A 19,467-nucleotide genomic window follows, 5' to 3' on the forward strand; every position below is an offset into this window, starting at 1 on the left:
GCAGTGCTGACTAAGTCTAGGTTGACAACCCAATTTCTTGATGGAATAAATCTGAAATTGTTCTGTTTCAGTGCCTAGATGATAGATCTAGAGATCTACATCTATCTGATTAGATTTAGATCTAGATAATGTAGAGACAGCTAAACTAGTTCTAGATCTACATTGAACATTAGCTGGAGGTGGAGCTGCTTCATCAGCTAATAAACTTCATCATTACTAGGCCTAGGCCTAGGTCTAGACCTATAAATTAATTTACTAGATCTAGATCTATATAATTAGATTTATCAATATCACCATCAGATGAAACAAAACCACTGTCATCTGAATTCTTATACTTCTTTATCAAAGAAATATTTAGATCTACAAAGTTTATATGGCCTTGGTTGAAGCTCCATATTAACAAAAAACACGCACACAGAAAAAATAAATGTCATCTCTTTACAAACTTCGTACAAAATAAAAACACGTTAAATGAAGGAAATTCCGGATGTTTAGCAAAGGGAAACTATTCTAGATAAACATTAAGCAATAAAAAACAAGAATTGGAGAAATGGAAACGAAAAAAAAAAATTTGAAATAGCCGATGCCCCCAGCGTTGGTCCGACTTTTTTCCCCTTTTTTAAAATCAACGCCCTGTGCGTTGGTGCGGAGCCAAAGAGTTAAGTGTAGTGTACAAGAATTGTTTGAAAACTTTAAATGATCTCAATCTATATGTGCCGATTATAAGTCTTTTAATTTAGTGCCAAATATGATTTTCAGGTATCTTATCTTATCATATAAAATACAGACTTACTTTTAGACTTAGGTCCTCCCGCGCCGTTCGGCGCATTGGGCGGCAAGCTGTTTCCACAAAGATCTTTCATTGGCAATGTCTGAAGCCTCCTCCTACCTGGTGTCCACTGCTCTGAGGACCTCCATGAAGGTGTGACGCCAGGTAATACGAGAACATCCCTGTTTGCGCTTTCCTCGTATTGGCCTCCATGTCATCGCAACTCTTGGTATGCGTAATTCATTTTGTCGACGAACATGTCCCGCAAACCTCATGCGACGCTCAGTCACAACCTCACTAAATGTTCGACTCCCAGTTCGGCATAGAATTTCCTTGTTTGAGACCCGATCTGTGTAACTGACTCCCGAAATCCGTCTCAGCCATTTTTGTTGAGCCACATTTAGTCTTTTCTCAATTTTGACAGATGACTTCCATGTTTCACATGCATATGTTGCAGCTGGAATGACGATTGTGTTGAGAAGGTGTATTTTTGTCTCAAGTCTAATAGCTTGGCTAGTCCAAATAGCTGCAGCCTTTAGAAAATGTGCCTTTCCTATTCGGCAAGCTACATCATGGTAGGCATCCCCATCATTTGTTATGATGCTGCCAAGGTACGTGAACTTGTCCAGCTCTTCAAGCTTTGACTCGCAAAGTCTGACAGGGGCGACCTTTGCCTTATATCCCACTCGTAAAATTTTAGTCTTATCTAGGTTTATGCGGAGGCCAATTTTGGGTGCCTCTCCGTCATTTCTTGAATGCATTTATTTGTAGCCCCGAGTAGTGCAACGCCATCAGTAAAGTCCAAGTCCGTCATTAGGATTTTTCCCACACCATGGAATACCAAAGGCAGTCTGGTTCATTGCTCTCCTCATTATGTAGTCGATGGCTAGGAGGAAAAGGAAGGGAAGATGCACCCATGTCTCACACCTGTCTTGATGCTAAAAAAACTCAGTTGTTCCTTCTTCTGTTTTAATGCAGCAACTAGACTGACTGTATAGGTGTCGTAGGATCTGGACGAATTTTTCTAAGATGCCGTATTCTATAATGATTTTCCATAGTGATTCTCAATGGACACTATCAAACGCTTTCTTGAAGTCTACGAAACTGATCGTTAGCCGTTGTTGGTACTCAAGGCTTGGCTCTGTGATATTTCGTAGAACGAAGATCTGCTCTGCACATGATATGCCTCTTCGGAAGCCTGCTTGTTCTTCTCTGAGTCTCTCATCTACAGACTGTTGAAGCCGTCTCAACAAAACAGTACTGAAAACTTTGCCAGGAACAGAAAGGAGAGTAATGCCCCTCCAGTTGTTGCAGTCTGCCAGGTTGTCCTTTTTTGGAAGCTTTACAATCACTCCCTTTTGCCAGTCCTCGGGGGCTATTGAAGTGCGCCAACAGAGATTTAACAGATCAGTAATTCTGTTAACCATGCAATGTCCACCATATTTTAGCATTTCTGCTGACACCATGTCTAGCCCTGGTGCTTTGTTATTCTTTAGCACTGCTATGGGCATGGTAACCTCCTCAGCAGTTAAATGGTCTGTCTTGACATTGAGATCATTGTCCGTAGAGGGGTCCTTGAATGTGTAAGTTAGGTCTGGCGATGGTTGGTTAAGGGTCTCTTTAAAGTGCTCTACCCATCTTGCAGCCTGTTCTTCTTTTGTTAGCAAAGTTTTGCCTTGCTTGTCTTTTATCGGTGCTCCATGTCCACTCTTTGCTCCATTGAGATCTCGGACAATACGATGGAGAGTTTTTGTTTTATTTCTGCTTGCAGCTACTTGTGCCTCTTGACCCTTCTGTTCAATCCAGTCCCGTTTATCTCGCCGACAGCTTCTCTTTCTTTTCAGATCTGCTTCTTCCGCTAGGCTTTGATCCTGTGTTTCATTTTTCTGATCTCGTTTACGTTTGGCCTCTTTCCTATCATCGATCGATTTCAATGTTCTGTCTTGTATCCACCGTTCCTTGTATGAACCTCCTCTTAACTTCTTCCGCGCATTCAATAGTGGTATCTTTGAAGTTGGCCCACACTTCTTCAAGGGTCAGTATATCTGCAGGAGCCTCGAAGCGGTTGTTTAGTTTCAATTGGAACTGTGCTGCAATATTGCCGTCTTTAAGCTTCTCTACATTAAATGGGTGGGGTCGTGTGGCTCGTTTTGATTGGCGTTTCAGTCGCAGCTTACATTTGCCACTGACAAGGTAGTGGTCTGAGCTAATATCCGCTCCTCTGACGGTGTAGCACGTCTAAAAAACATGCAAATGTAATCTATCTCGTTGAAGGTTTCTCCATTTGGTGATCGCCATGTTTTTTGTGTGCATTTGTTTGTGCTTAAAATATGTGTTTCCAATTAAGTGGCTGTTGGATACGCAGAGAGAAATCAAGCGCTCGCCATTATCACTGATGTTTTCTGCAGAGCCTATATGGTCCCATTACATGTTCAAAGCCAGTTCGGTTGGGATTGATTTTGGCGTTTAAGTCTCCCATCAGTAGAATTAGGTCGTGGGTGGATGTTTCATAAAGTGTGGTTTGTAGTTGATTATAGAAATTATATTTGATGGTATCTTCTGCATCCTCTGTAGGGGCATATACTTGGGTGGTAGTGATTTTGATTTGGTTTGTTTGGAGTCGAGCTGTAATGATGCGGTCACTGACCGGCTTCCAAGCAATTAGCGCTGAAGCTACTATTTTAAACATGATGATTCCTACACCACCAATGTGTTCCTTATCGTGTCCTAAATATAAGCCGGTAAGAGTCAAACTCTCTTATAAGTTAGGCCAGTTTACCACATTGGTTTAGGGTTCATACATTCCATGTGTCTATAAGAGTCGGTTTCTTTGCGTTGAAGTGCTTGCCATGTATCGGACATTGGACTTCCAGTTGGGTTTGTTCCAACGCCATCATCGGGGGTTGGCCGCCCTTGCCACTTGCATAGTTTTCTTCATGTATCGAGTTCGCCGTTTCTGTAGCAATTGTGATTTTACAGGGTGGGGTCGCTAGCCTCACGCCAAACCCTCCTCCTTTCTCACTTGGGCTTGGGACCGGCAGATGGCGTTACTTTAAAAAAAAATAGGGTTACACTGATGTACCATTAGGAAGTGCAAAATGAAAACATCTTTAACTTAATTAGAATTTTTCCTCTTCTACACAAACTCAATCAAACTATTGGGGTGGGGGCGGTGCGTAGCAAGGTACCAGTGGGCCCGGGTTCAAAAATATGTTGGTGGGCCCCCCGTCCCCCAATAAGATAAATGTAAAGTGAGGCAAAACAATGGAATAATCTAAATGTATCGGTACATTTTCCAAAAGACATTCCAATGCAAGTAGTGTACATTTTTTATAAGTAATTAGTAACAATGTCATATCGTTTGGTTCAGTTAGGACTCAGTCAAGTAATAGTGTCTTAAAAGTCAATGTTTGTACAATGTCTTAGCAGAATAAAACGACTTAAAGTTGTTTCAATTTAATAATGAAATTTTTTGTGAGTTCTACATTCTACACATTTACATTCCTAAAACATTTCTATGTGACAACTTTTAAATATTAATACGAACTATAATCTAATTCTATTTCCATAATTTAACATAAAATAGACATTTTTCTGGCATTCTAAGTGGAAAAGTCAGTAACCAGTGAATCTATTTCTAAACTCTTGGCTGTTTCTCGCTCAGCGGAAAGAACACAAAGTGAAGCCTGCTCTGTGTCATACAAATTCATATATAATTTTGAACAATGGAAATTTCGAAAATGACGCTAAGCTAAACAAACTGATACAGACAAAGTGAGAAATAAGATGCACGCAATGAAAATGTTTGGAAAACCTTTTTAATCAAATGTAGTTGTCTATGATAAAAAAAAAACAGCCAAATCTCGTGTAGCTGTTTGTAATCAAAGAAAATAAACAGCAAAACCTCGTACACAGACTTGATATGACGTTATGAAAGGTTTCTTTAAAGGATTTGCATCTTTGAACAATATTCTATTGCAATATCATCTGGCTGAAATGTGACTAGAAGAATGGTGGCATCACTTAACTCTTTGTCATGAAACTGGGCATTAACTTCTCAAACATGATGCCAATATTTTATGTTTATAAAATCAATTACCAGGTTATGTTCATGAAATCAATTGCCAGGTTATGTTCATGAAATCAATTGCCAGGTTATGTTCATGAAATCAATTGCCAGGTTATGTTCATGAAATCAATTGCCAGGTTATGTTCATGAAATCAATTGCCAGGTTATGTTCATGAAATCAATTACCAGGTTATGTTCATGAAATCAATTGCCAGGTTATGTTCATGAAATCAATTGCCAGGTTATGTTCATGAAATCAATTGCCAGGTTATGTTCATAGGTTATGCTCATGAAATCAATTGCCAGATTATGTTCATGAAATTAATTACCAGGTCTATTATTTCGTTTTGAATCTGCGGTGCTTTGTTTTCCTCTCAAATTTCAATATTCATAGCAATTTTAAATAAAGCCTAATTAGACGTTTTTGATAAACATAATATTATTAACTTTCTTTAAGAACTATGAACCAAACCATAGACTATATATATACAGGGCTGCCAACTGTGCGCACCACGCCTATATTATTCAATTAAATAAGTCCCGTACACCGAGGCGTCCTTGGTTGCAGTGTAGTATTAGAAGAATGACTTCCGGTGAATTAGTTTACTATATAAAGAAACCATCACTAAAGATAAACACTACGTTCAAAATATTTCTTAGTCATAATTTTGGTAACAGTGCGATAGACATAGCCAGATTTTTATAACAACAAAATCTGATTTACCAACTTTAAAAAAGAGCATTTACATCGATAGTGTTCTAGCTAGTTGATATATATAATTAAAAACCCATTAAGCACTTTTTTTCCAAAAACAAATTATAGTGGTGTGTATGGTCGTATATGTAGATATAGTTTATAGCCATAGGTCACTAAGTCTGGGTCAAAGTTTACATGTTTACTACGTGTACAATTAATTTTTATTGAAGTAGGAACAATGATTCTAGAATTCTATTCGGTGAAGACAAAATTTGGAACAATCAATTTTTTTATGGCTTTTAGAATAATTGGATGTTATTTAGGATTTAATTACTTTAAATAATTAATAACTTGCAGAGCTGAAAGTTTTATGCATATTTTTCAATACATTAATATATATATAATGCATACTGCATGCTATCTTACAAAAAAACCTACAAATAAATTTTAAAAAATAGGTATAGAATCTAGATGTAAATGAAAGTTGGTAAAGATGTCAGTGTGTAGGCTCAAGGACTCACTATTGTAATTTTTTTTTTTAGACTGACTCACTCACAGACTTAACTCCTATCACCCATTATATGCCTATAGGCTACCTAAGTAATAAATTTGAAAGTTTGATTTTGACAGCGCATTATTTTACAATGGTTTGACATAGAAAAGAAAATGACGTATCAAAATCTTCTTTAGTTAAAGGAGAATAAGGATGACTACTTATATTTGTTCCTCTAACCTATATTTGTTATTATATTTAAGGTCAAAGAGGCCGTGTGTTTTCATTTAATTCGGACACATTTGACCCACATTATTTCATTCCGGACACGATAATTTATTTCGGACAGTCTCTATATTTAAGCATCAATAAACTCAGATTTTAATTCTATATTAACATTAACTAAATTTTAAGATCCCCAGGCATTGCCCCTCACATGAAATCATTACGATGTCTCCGAGCTATGCATAAATACGAACACAAAAAATAAAAATATGAACACACTTATTCTACCAAAATTAGGTCACTGGAATAGTGATTTCTGCACCGACTTTTAGATTTTAAGTTTATTTTATGTGTGTTGAATGTTTGGGTTTGCATGATTAGATGTGTGTTGAGTGTTTGTGTTTCTTTTTGTTTATTAATTTAAATAATGATCTTTTGTAGTATAGTAGGCCCCTACAGGTTACGATAGCCATTCTTGCCTAACTGAATCCTCTATATTCTCTCTATATAAATCTAGATCTATCTAGTAGGTCTAGATCTAAGCATTTAACTTCATTCAATGTACCAAGCTCACTCCAAACATTTGCCCATTTATTCTCTATTTAAAAAAACAACAACAAACGAACAAATATAAGATCATTTTTATTGATGTCCAAAACTGGCTGTCCGACATAAATTTTGGTAAGAAAATCGTAATTTAATTCGGACACCGTATTATTTTTTTTTGGTATGGAATTAGAAAACTTGGCTTATAAATCAAATAAATTAGCTCCAAAAACAGAATAATTGGGTCAGAATCATTGGAAAATGGACAAGCACATTATACAGCACGCTAGTTTTATAATACATATTAAAATAATTATTTAATGACCACAAAAAACAGCGAATGTCCAAATTCATGTAATGTCCGAAATAAATAAACTACTATATAGTCTATGACCAAACTAAGCATTGGTAAAAAAATAGACAATATTCCATGATCAATTTGGATATTTCTCTATCTTCTAGATCTTTAATATAAACCTGCTATCCAATTCGGTTTCGCCATTCATTGTAATAGCACAAGCACGATATATGTGTAACATACTTTGATATTTCTTTTGCTTGCTTCATATTTTTTTTCCTCTTTGTTTAGATTTCACTTCCTTCTTTTATTCTGTTGTAAACATTTAGTACACACAATACAGAAGACAACACAACAATGTGATGAAGGCTTGCACTATTACAAAGTTTTTACTCTGACATCCATTAGTCAGTGAGGACCTCAGATTTTGAACAGATGTCCTGTTCTTTAATATGCTGCAATAACAAACTGCTATTTATTTAAATATTTTATATACAGAAAATAAAAGAAACAGATTTAGCTTTGAAAAAATTGAATAAATAATAATTAGAATGTGTCAAAATATAAATTCATGACCATCAGGACTATCCCTTAAGACCTAATTGCTATTGTTACCCCGTCCCTTTCCTTATTTTTCTGTATAAGACATAGATATTTTCTAAACCAAAGTCTCTCTCTTCCCCCTTCCCATTAAAATGTATACCATCAATGGTTTATGAATATTCATGGATAAATAGAACGAGGTTATCTTGCAACCATAGTCTCTGATAACATAGTGTTACAAATGAACAGTGACAGGTAGAGGTCAACGTGTGACTGTGTGACCCCGGTGAGATGACACAGCAGCGAGTGTTCTCTGGAATCTACATGTATAAACAAAGACAGGATGTGACGTGTCCTCACGTTATATTCCAGATGGTACTAGCAGTGTTTGTGCAGCATTGGAGAAGCGATTAGGGACTCTATATAAGCCAGAGAGTTAATGTAAAAAGTCAGTCGTCGGTACAGTCGTCGGTACTGTTGTCTACTGTGGAAGACAGTAGAAGAGAGATGTGTATGACTCGATGCAAGCTAACTAGGGTAGAGTTAAAACTGGAGTGGATAACAGTGGTTGAAGTTTATACTGCGAACTACTGTGGATTTGAGCCGTTACAGTCGATACAGTCGATGTAAGACGTGTACGGCTCTGATTCTGTAGAGTTGAGTACGACTCGGAACATCTGAGTAGAGTGGCATACGGCTCGATACAAATTGAGAAAAGATGAATTGCAATGAAGTATAGCTAACTGTAAACTACCAAAAATTGTACAGTCTTCTACGCTACATGTTACAGTGACGAATTGCTAGAGTTAATAGTCAATAAAGTTATATGAAGCTGAAAGTTGAGTTGTCAAGTTCTTTCAAGTGTTTCTATTTGTGTGCCTACTAGTACATTTAGCCAGAAGATTCAGAAATACGTAACAATACAATTAGGGCTAGCCACCGCTAAAATAAACCTGATGTAGTCTCATGAAGAGCAGTTCCTTACATTTAAGTAATCCAAGCCGCTAACTCAAAACTTAAAACACGCGTTAATGTTTTAAAACTAATATAAAGCTTAGGATATTTTGAGGGAACTTTTCAAATTTAGGTTAGCTTTATTACTTTTTACAAAAGTATTTTTTTTTCCTTTAGTGCTATACCTATAATAAGTTCTCACGTGGGCTCCAACTGGTTAAGAGTTATGGACCCAAGTACAATCAACCCCTTTGCGCCATTGTTGCTACGCCACAGGCTGTGGGCCCCTAAAAATCGATGGCAATGGTTTAAATAAAACCCCTTCGCGCCAAGGATGCTACGCCACTGCATCTAGTCCTAACTTAATGACATCTAGTCCAACCATACATCAGCTTAAGCACCTGACATTTAGATGGCATCTAGATGACAGAGGCATAATGTAAAAATGACATCTAAACTACACTGACATCTACCTGGAGAATAAATAAAGTAATTTCTCCAAACACAATGTATCACTTATCAATATTTAAACCTGACCAGGAACTGAAATACTATGCTTATGTGACTTAAGGAAAGATTTAACTTAAAAGATTTTTAGCGTTGATCTTATACCTCATTGTATGTAGGCTCAGTTAGTGTTGCATTGTAAAATCTCAATACCATGGCTGTTGGTCAGGTTTTTCTTCTTTGGATTGCCGTAGTCTCCGAATGCATTGGAATAGAATCAGAGCAGCTGGTTTCTTACCAATCTGACTGGCCGGTTGGTGACCCTAAACGATGTTTGGACAATGCCAAAATTGGGAAATTAAACTTAGATCTTTTTGAGGTAAGATTTTAGTTATATATTTTTTTCATTATGAAGATATTACTTGATGAAACAGATATTTTGTTTTGACCTACTTACAATGCTCACTATACAGTCTACGTGTCACAGGTGTAGAACGTTGACAGAGTGGCCTGGGTGGCTGGAGTATATAAATAGAACTCAATACTTCATTTCAATTATTGCGATTTAGTTTTCATTCCCAAATTCTTCTTCCAAACTTAATCATATCATCTGTAGAAATGCTAAGTCAGTACATCAGATTCTAGTGGGTATGACCAGATTCTAGTGGGTATGACCAGATTCTAGTGGGTATGACCAGATTCTAGTGGGTATGACCAGATTCTAATGGGAATGACCAGATTCTAGTGGGTATGACCAGATTCTAGTGGGTATGACCAGATTCTAGTGTGAATGACCAGATTCTAGTGGGTATGACCAGATTCTGGTGGGAATGACCAGATTATAGTGGGTATTACCAGATTCTAGTGGGTATGACCAAATTCTAGTGGGAATGACCAGATTCTAGTGGGTATGACCAGATTCTAGTGGGAATGACCAGATTCTAGTGGGTATGACCAGATTCTAGTGGGTATGACCAGATTCTAGTGGGAATGACCAGATTCTAGTAGGTATGACCAGATTCTAGTGTTTATGACCAGATTCTAGTGGGTATGACCAGATTCTAGTGGGTAAGACCAGATTCTAGTGGGTATGACCAGATTCTAGTGGGAATGATTAGATTCTAGTTGGAATGACCAGATTCTAGTGGGAATGACCAGATTCTAGTGGGTATGACCAGATTCTAGTGGGTATGACCAGATTCTAGTTGGGATGACCAGATTCTAGTGGGAATGACCAGATTCTAGTGGGTATGACCAGATTCTAGTGGGTATGCCAGATTCTAGTGGGAATGACCAGATTCTAGTGGGTATGACCAGATTCTAGTGGGAATGACCAGATTCTAGTGGGTATGACCAGATTCTAGTGGGTATGACCAGATTCTAGTGGGTATGACCAGATTCTAGTGGGTATGACCAGATTCTATGGGTATGACCAGATTCTAGTGGGAATGACCAGATTCTAGTGGTTGACAACCAGCTCTTTTAACGTTTTCCATATATGTTATTTAAATGTTGAATGTTTTAGATCAGTGTTTCCTAAACTGTGTTTTCCGGGGCTCCCTAGTGTTCCGTAAGTCCTGAATAGGTGTTCCACGAACTACTGGAATAATAAACTATTAAACCAGCACGTGAATTAATCTCTCTTAAAAATGATAAGTGATATGATCATAGCGCATTTAGAAAGATAAGAGCATGAAATTGCGTTAAACAAAAGCATTTATTTCAAATATTTCTAATCACACAGATTTATGATTGTTAATCTAGATATATTACAAATTTAATCCCATAACTTATAAAAGCTAATTGAAACAATTACACTTAATATAAGCTTTTTTTTAAAATAAAGTTTTTATCATGTTTTTTCTAACTTAACTTTCGAATTATCTACTTTTAATCCTGATTTCCGAAATTTTTATATAAGCACATGCGTTTTTGTTAGATCTAGTAGAATGTATGTGAGGTATAGAGTAATAATACCAGAAAAAATCGTCAAATTACTCCTGGCCTTCTTATCTTTCTACAATCATACCATTCTGTCCAGCAAGAGGTTTAGGCGAGGACGTAAACATCTAAAGTTGTGAAGGAACTCCTAAACCTGTAAAATGGTTCCCTGACATCTTATCATACGAGACATTTCATCATTGCAACATTTCTTCACCATAACATTTCATCATTGCATAAAGTGCATTTTGTAAACATAAGTACATGTAGGTGTAATTAAGTAACTAACATACTGAGCAAGTTAACCCTAACCTTAACCCTAACCTTAAACCTAATCTTAACCCTACCCCTAACCCTAAATGATGAATCACTATAGTGATGAAATGTTGCAATGATGAAATGTCTCGTATGATAAGGTGTCTGGTCACCCTGTAAAATATAGGCCTGTGGAATAGTCTTATATCAATGACATCAAAACATTATGCTAACAAATTTTATGGATGAATGAACTGGCAATGTCTTCAATTCGGGAGATTAAGAAGTGCATAAACCCAGTTTGGACCTCTATATTTTCAACATCGTTGTCCGCCGGGGGGGGGGGGGGCTGTGTACTTTTTTTTCTTACGTCTTCTGCGCCTTTCTTCTACTAGCTAGGGCTCTCCTCTGAGCATCTAAAGGGTGAAAGCTCCCCAACTAGCTCTATCAAAGGCTACCAACTTTGCTTCATGCCAGCTAGGGCTAAATGACGCCTGAGTTGATTTTGATAGCGCTCATGGTGGACACCTCTGTAACGCCGAACTTATGTTATACTAGTAACATGAACAGAACAACAATATTCCTCAAATCACTTGCAGCGTGCTTCCATATTATAAGTAATTGGTTGTGAGTTCATTAATAAACTGTGTATGACATTGTTACAGAATGTAAATCATAAATAAGAATCCATGCACTGTATTATTATTGTACACATGTTCTTTGTATCTCAACAAATTTGTGTCACCAGGTGCTGCCAGGCATAGGCTGGGACAATTTGGTCAACAAAGAAACAAATCTGGTGTTCAGTTACAACTTTAGTCAATGTAAATTAACTGACGACAGACACTATCTCCTGCCCAATGACGTCATGACAATACCTATTAAGGTATGAAATATTAATGAGTTTTTTTGTAAATATTTTTTTTATTTTTTATGTCATCCTTCCGCATCTGCAATGCAATATGTTTATAAAATGTTTGACATGTTTCGGATGTTCAGACTTCTTAGATGAAGATTATCAACTTTCTAGTCCGAACGTCCAGCAGGACGACGTGAGATGGCAGCGGACTGGATATGAACCCGGGGGCCATTGAGACGATCGCGAATACCACACGACCGAACGTAGCAGCAGACAGTCTTTTCTTTGGAATGAGACCTGGTGAACGCCAAAGTTTGGAGCTTATCTTTCGCTTTCATTTATCCACAACTTCTTAACATTTATCTTTGTTTCCTGGACTCGTTTCAGGTGTTGTCTGCAGTTAAGGCTGTGGATTTCCTGACCTATTTTCCTTAATGTCGTGACTTTGTTCTCCTTTTGATCCACTCGTGCATTGTTATGTAAACCGACCTATGTTATGGTTGAAACATTCTTGAAATGGCATATCACGCGATGTTTAACCCCTGTTATCGTTAAGATTTGTTTCTTACTTTCTTATTGCTGACTGCCATGTTCAGTGGTCAGGTATGACTTTGTTATCATTTGGACTGAATATTAATTCTTTCTTTCTGTAATTAGTTCTGATTCTCCAAGAGAAGGTAGAGCAATCGCTAAGTAAAGTATGCACAGTAATGTCGCTAAAAATGGTGTCATACGTCAGAGGCGTAGTGAGGGGTGCAAGGGCACGATTTCCCCTCTGGTATTCCGGTCCCAAAATATGTATATTTTTTTTACAATGAAAGTATTTTTTTATTCAATGTACAAAGCTTTATCGGGTACTACTTAATGTCTATTATTAAACAATTTACTGCTTTAAAAGAAGCCATTTTCCCCCAGGTTTCACCCCCTTATCCTGAACTGTCATATACACTTTTACGTTGTAAGGAAAAGGGATATAAGTTACACTATGAAACCCAAGTAGGCTAAATGTTTACTGTGTTTTATAAGAACTACACTGGCCAAGTGTCACGGAAAGTTTGTGACAATTTTAACACTGAGCTACATTTTTACTAAGTTTTATAACAACCACTTTGTCAGATTAGTACACGGTACACTTCCTTTTCTATAGCTTCTATAACTCCTTCAAGTTTGTTATGCTGTTGCAACCTTTAACTCCTCGGGTTTGTTACTGCTGCAGTCATTATTTTGAGCGTTTTCTAAATATGGTCCAATCTTTTGGACCTATTCCTTCATCTCTGCACTAAACACAAAACACTTAAACTGTTATTTTCAACTAAATTATTCAATTGCAGGACAGTAATTTACAAACTTTTGCCGAGGTCATTGAAGAGTGGAATGAGGCTAGGTCTATGACTTCTGACACCATCAATGTCGACGTGGGATTTGAAAAACCTTTTATTTCCATTAGCGGGAAATTCTCTTACGAGCACCAACAGTTGAAGACAACACAAATGAAGCACAATGCCATGACCACCAGGGTTCAGCTTCGTTATCAAAGGTAACATTTTGATCTTTGGGGTTTTCGGTCTCCCATTGAAATTTTGAGTGTAACCATTACCACTGGCGGATCCGGGGGTGAGCGGTAGAACGATCGCTATCCCCCCCCCCCCCCCCCACACTCGTCCGACCCCCAAAATAAAAGAATTTGTATACGAATTGTTTACTTATGTTTATATATATATATATATTTTCCAGGATATTTTTACGGGGGGGGGGGGGGCAGCTGGGGGAAATATATATATATATATATATATATATATATATATATACTAGCCCTAGCCGTAACTAGCCATATAGTACCCGCTGCCCGCGGGTCTTAGTTTGCGTAGTTACTGATATAGTGCATTAAAAACAATTAAAGAAAATAATAACTTTATAAGTAAAGCGAATGCATGAATTCAAGAATATAAAAATATTAGGAATGAAGCTAAAAATAGCTATTTGACCATAGATATCTAGATCCAATTATTGAATGAAAACATAGGATTGTGCACGATATCAAGATGTCTAATATATTTTATAATTAAAGCAAACGCGTGAATGTAACTTTTAATACAACATTGTTAGTTTAATTTTATGTAGATGTAGATCTAGAATCTAAAAAAACTTGAATGCCATAGTACTCTAGTCAACTAAACATATATAAATTGCATCAATTCACCCCCCTCCAGACCCTAAGCTCGAGTTGAGGGGGGGGGGCGGTCCAATAGTTTTGAAGCGATTTATTGATATTCAACAAATTAAATACAAACAAAATATATACTGATATATATCCGTACCCAAACCAGAGTTTCAGTTCAAACATGATGGGTATGTGTTGTGGAACAAGCACTCAGCTTTGAAGCTTTAATGTCAAATGCTGTTAGTTTTTTCAGTCTTGAAAGTCAAATCTGTACATAGAGAAGCACTTTTACATGTTCATCTTATGTGTTTCCACGTCAAACAGAAAATCTAAAGCGATCACCTGCGGACAATGGTTATGCTTGCCTTGGAGGTGGCTAAATATGTAGGTCACAGCTGGGGCTGCGCAGCCACGGGTAACACTGCATTCCTCACTAATCTTCGGACTCGAAGACACGCCTTATTAGTTATGAATGCGTTTCCAAAAATGTCTAATACTGATATTAGATTCAAAGTCAGTTTTTAAAATCCCCTACATTTTTGTCTCAGGTACCAAGTGAAATTAAATATGGATCCTCAACTGAGTTTACCATTTAAAGACAGACTTTTAAAGATTGGAGAGAAACTTTATGCGAACCAGACAGAATACGCTCGCTATTTAAGTCAGCTGCTTGTTCGGGAATACGGTAGGTATCATTCTAATATATAGTTTTTATAAATTAATGAAGGCTTCATTCTGATATTTACTTTTATAAATTTATGAAGGCTTCATTCTGATATTTACTTTTATAAATTAATAAAGGTTTTATTTTGATATTTACTTTTATAAATTAATAAAGGTTTTATTTTGATATTTACTTTGATAAATTAATGAAGGTTTCATTCTGATCTTTTTTTTTTTGGTAGAATGAGAAGGATCAGGTAAAAACATCTTACTACTTATTAGATGCTAACATTTTTTTTTCTAACATATACTATATTATTGGGTGGCTGGACTGTCATCTCAAACCCTACCCAACGCCAGTCCCCGCCATCGTGCGGGAGGTTTCAGATCGGATGAAATAATCTTATATTCAGAAGAAACATTGGAAACATGCAGAAAAAAATCAAGCATTCTTACGAACAATCTTCCATAATTCTGATATGAAGAATGAGTTATTACAAATTATTTAAAGTCTTAGCATTTGGTCTCATTTGTTTTGACTTCAAATGCGAGTTGCTCCTGAATAGGAAAGGAATAGAAAGGAAAGGTACTACTGCAATATTGATGGAGTCAGAAGTCATCAGCCCACTTTTCGATGAGCTCAGTAAAAGTTTAATCATCACACTAGAAGTTAGTCTGTGAAAGGTACCTGGGTAACTGAAGCACCTTACCTTTGGTTTAGGAAGTTTGATTATATTTTTTCCCCGTTTCATACCTCCTATACTATGGGGTGCAGACGATGTAAAGGTCATCTGTTTCTGTGGCCCTCTGTTAACGACCAACCGCCTTTACTTTTCTCCAACTAAACTAATGTCAGGTACCCATTAGAGCTAAGTGGACTAAGACGCACCCTAAAGATCCTGAAATAAAAAAAAAAAAATCATTTTCTTCTCAGGGCTCGAACCCGGGACCCTGCAGTTTGGAAGCCAAGCGTCTTACTACTCGGCCACCGCACCTCCTTGATTAGGCTTACAGTACAAATATTCCTTTAAAAGTCTACTTTTTTTCTATGTCGTTGAAAATAAATTTAAAAAAATTTCTATCAATACAGTAAATGTTCTTTCTTTTTTTGAAGTTTTTGTAAAAAAAGTTTGTACAATGTTTAGAAGATACTCTACTTCCTAGTCCAATTTACTTCCTAGTCAAACCCTCCAGTTGGACGACGTGGGATGGCAGTGGGCAGACTATGGACCGGGGACCATCGAAACCAGACAGCCATCCAATAGAATTCAATTTATATATAGCAAATATTAAAAGTGTGCACTCATTATAACACGTTTAATGCTAACTTTAACCGTTTAACTTACAGCTTTCAAATTAATTCCTACACTTGCTAAGAGTCATTGTTGATTCTAGAGATAAGCTTGTTTGCTTGACATGTTTCCTTCTGAACTGAAGATGACCACATTCTAGCTCAAACCTCCCGCAGCATTGCAGCGTTCTAGGCTTTCGTATGCGCCTGTAAAATTCAACAAATATCTTGGAAACTTTTTTCGATATTTTTGACTTGCAAATAACTTTCATTGATAGATTTATAGAAAACAATACAAACTACCTTCTTCTGAAAGAAAAATCTTACTTATCCTCACAGGAACTCACGTACTGACGAGCTTAACTGCTGGTGCAGCTCTTGTCAAAGATGATTACTTGGACAGATCTTTTTCTCAGCTTACATCCGACGAGAAATCCTCCATTCTAGCAGCAGCTAGTGCATCCTTCTTTGGAGTCTTTCACGTTGACGCGTCTTACAGGTAACCCTTGACAACCAGCTTTTAGTTCTTATAATGTCTTCTGAATTACAGAAAACAATGAGAAAAAAAAATTAAATTAAATACAAAAACAAAAAAAAAACAACAAAAAAAAAAACAAAGCTTATATTGTGTGCACTTGTATCCATAAGTTTTGATCAGCCATTAAATTTGTAATAGATTTAGAGTTTAATCTAGACTAACAGTAATAAATCTGTGCGGTTGGATTTATTTTTACCAATTTTTTATATAAAAAAAAGTTGAACGACTTGAATTCGAACTCAGGATGTAAGCCTCCTCAAGCTAACTCTACACAAAGGATAAAGGGAACTAATTCAGATTATACCGCCACATCAGTCAATTACAATTACGTTTCCTTGTTCGATACCAAACAAAGATAATTAATTACCAATAATCTAATGGCGTTTTTTAAGAAATTTTTCTTGTGTTGTCAGGTACGTGAATAATTTTGCAAAATTTCCACTTGATCCGATAAGGGTGTGGGAGAAATAACGTGTTTAAGCTTTTTACAGACAAACAGACAGAGTGAGTTGATATAAGCTTTTTAAAAATGGACCAAGTCTAAGGTCCCCAGGATGTATGGGAGTTTGCAAATGAAACGCTTGAGTTGCTTATCGGAATCATTTCAGTCCGCTTCAAGAAATACACAAAATCAATTCTTTCCCCCAAAAGAATGACACTTTTGGCTAAATAAATGTTTATCAACTTTGTATTTTTTTTCCTAGCACCAAAACATCGGAACGATTAAAGCAACGAAACAATTGATTATGATTTATAAGGATATTCGGTTAGTCTCAATACATAGAAATGTTATTTGATTTTAAGGTGACATCTTGTCAACATTGCAATTCAAGATTACGAAAAAAAATACAGATTATAAACTATCTCAATCCACACACTTCAAAACGTCTACTACAGAGAAATCAATGTAAAAAGAAAAATCCTGGATTTGATAAACACTTAAAAAAACGATTTCCATGAATATCTTTTTACCATTCCTCTTATTAGCTTGCAAATTTGTCATGGGTGAAAACACTGTAACATGGACACAAATATACAAAACGACTCAAACGTATTTAATACAAAAATAAATAGTTTATGTATTTCTTTGGCTTCAAAAAAATGCTAATTAACCACAGAAAGAAAACTCTTGTTTGAAAATACAATTTGTCAAAATGTCAAAATCTTGAAAATAAATTTGGTCAATTTTGAACGCTGAAATTCCTGTACTCAGTAACAAGTAAAATAAATTAATAGAAGTTCAGTAACGTCTAGGGCAACGTGTTATAAATATCTATCTATAGAGTATATCTACATACGAGTGCGTCCGGGTCGCATTTACAATGAAGTTATATAATTAAAGTGAGATTTCTCCCTCTTCTACAGTCTCTTCCCCCCCCCTCTCTCTTTCCCCTTTCTCTCTCCTCCACCTCCCTCTCTTTCTCTCTCTCTCTCTCTCTTGGCTATTTTGCCGTTGACATGCTACATCAAAGTAAAACCATTCGTTATAAAGATGTATTTAAAAATGTGAAGATGTATACCACATTTTAATTTATCAAATAGTAAATATATTTTTCATAGTTTTATTTTTTTGCATCAACATTATCCAAACTACTGCCCGGTGGCTACATTTGGCTCTCTTGAAACTCCGGCAAAATGGCAGAATAAACCGTCCTAGAATCAGTTCCATTGGACTCGCTAGTTTTTCTGGTGATTCGTGTGTTGGAAATGTCAGTGGCCTCAATACCGAAACAGCACCACGGGATATATTTAAATCTATCTTCTACCAAGGTTTCTAAAACCGTTTTATTTTCTAACAAATAAAATCGTTAAAGCACTTTCTAAAATAGAAAACTGTCGTGAATAGTTAATCCTGAAATTTTAAGTAGAGACTTAAACTTAGAGATCTAGTTGTACTCTGTGTATGTTGGATTTATAAGTAGAATTACTTAAAATTAATATTTTTACCAACATTTCTCAATCAGCCACAAAAGTGAAAGCTCAAGTAGCAGTGGCTATGACAAGAGTGTACGACAGTCATACATCTACACATTTGGAGGGCCCAAGTTTAAAACCAACATGGAAGTCGACCAATGGGCTGACGGCGTGGACTCAAACTTGGTCGCAATGGACAGAGCTGGCGATCCACTTTAATTTTTTATCACACCTCAAACATTACCAGAACTTTCAGACTACGTTATTGAGGGAGTAGCGAAGGTGAAATTATTTATGTACATTGGTTTTGTTTAGGTAAATTGTTTGTTTAAAATCTTATTTATGTTTGTCTGTGGCATTTTAGGTCTCGAGAGAAATAATACTTTCCCTTTGCAACTTCTCATGTAACTAAAAAGGCCAATCCTAGATACTCGTTTGCTATCATACGTTAGAAATATGTCATCTCCAGACACTGCAGTGTTTTCAACCTTCTTTCTACTTGTGGCGGTGCACAATGTAGGACGTAACAATGTCCTGTTGAGGCATACTTTGCCCGGTTCCGTCAGAACTACGACTCCCGATGCCGTCACTGTGGAGAGAGCGTCGAAACAGTGTGCTCCGAGCGCTAAGGGGCGGACGTGTCCGAGCATTCATCCAACTTGTATGGTAGTTTCTATCTAGAGCACTACGGGAAGATTAGTCCTTCCTGCTCTGTTTTTCAATAAGAGTTCATCTCAGATTAGGTTAACATCTGCGATCCAGGACTCTTCATCTATGCTTAACTCCAAATGGATCTACCCATCG

At 36.7% G+C, this 19,467-nt stretch overlaps 2 protein-coding genes across 2 annotated transcripts in view; both read left to right on the forward strand.

Annotated features, from left to right (window-relative positions):
• LOC106054140 (macrophage-expressed gene 1 protein-like) overlaps window positions 1–19,467 on the forward strand; it is a 165,197-nt gene that overhangs the window by 1,265 nt on the left and 144,465 nt on the right. The window lies entirely within an intron of this gene.
• Window positions 9,256–18,882, forward strand: LOC106054139 (macrophage-expressed gene 1 protein-like). The gene is made up of 6 exons (XM_056026332.1): window positions 9,256–9,420; window positions 11,986–12,123; window positions 13,428–13,633; window positions 14,806–14,942; window positions 16,551–16,710; window positions 18,714–18,882. Exons 1-6 carry the CDS (start codon window positions 9,256–9,258, stop codon window positions 18,880–18,882), a joined length of 975 nt encoding a protein of 324 aa, XP_055882307.1.

This window comes from Biomphalaria glabrata, chromosome 4 (genome assembly GCF_947242115.1).
Source record: "Biomphalaria glabrata chromosome 4, xgBioGlab47.1, whole genome shotgun sequence".
NCBI lineage: Eukaryota > Metazoa > Mollusca > Gastropoda > Planorbidae > Biomphalaria > Biomphalaria glabrata.

Excerpts from the sequence above, each read along its gene's own strand:
- LOC106054139 (XM_056026332.1), top strand. The coding sequence starts at position 9,256 with ATGGCTGTTGGTCAGGTTTTTCTTCTTTGGATTGCCGTAGTCTCCGAA. Across the intron at positions 13,634-14,805 it reads GTTCAGCTTCGTTATCAAAG|GTACCAAGTGAAATTAAATA; the intron begins GTAACATTTTGA and ends TTTTTGTCTCAG. Across the intron at positions 16,711-18,713 it reads CACGTTGACGCGTCTTACAG|CCACAAAAGTGAAAGCTCAA; the intron begins GTAACCCTTGAC and ends TTTCTCAATCAG.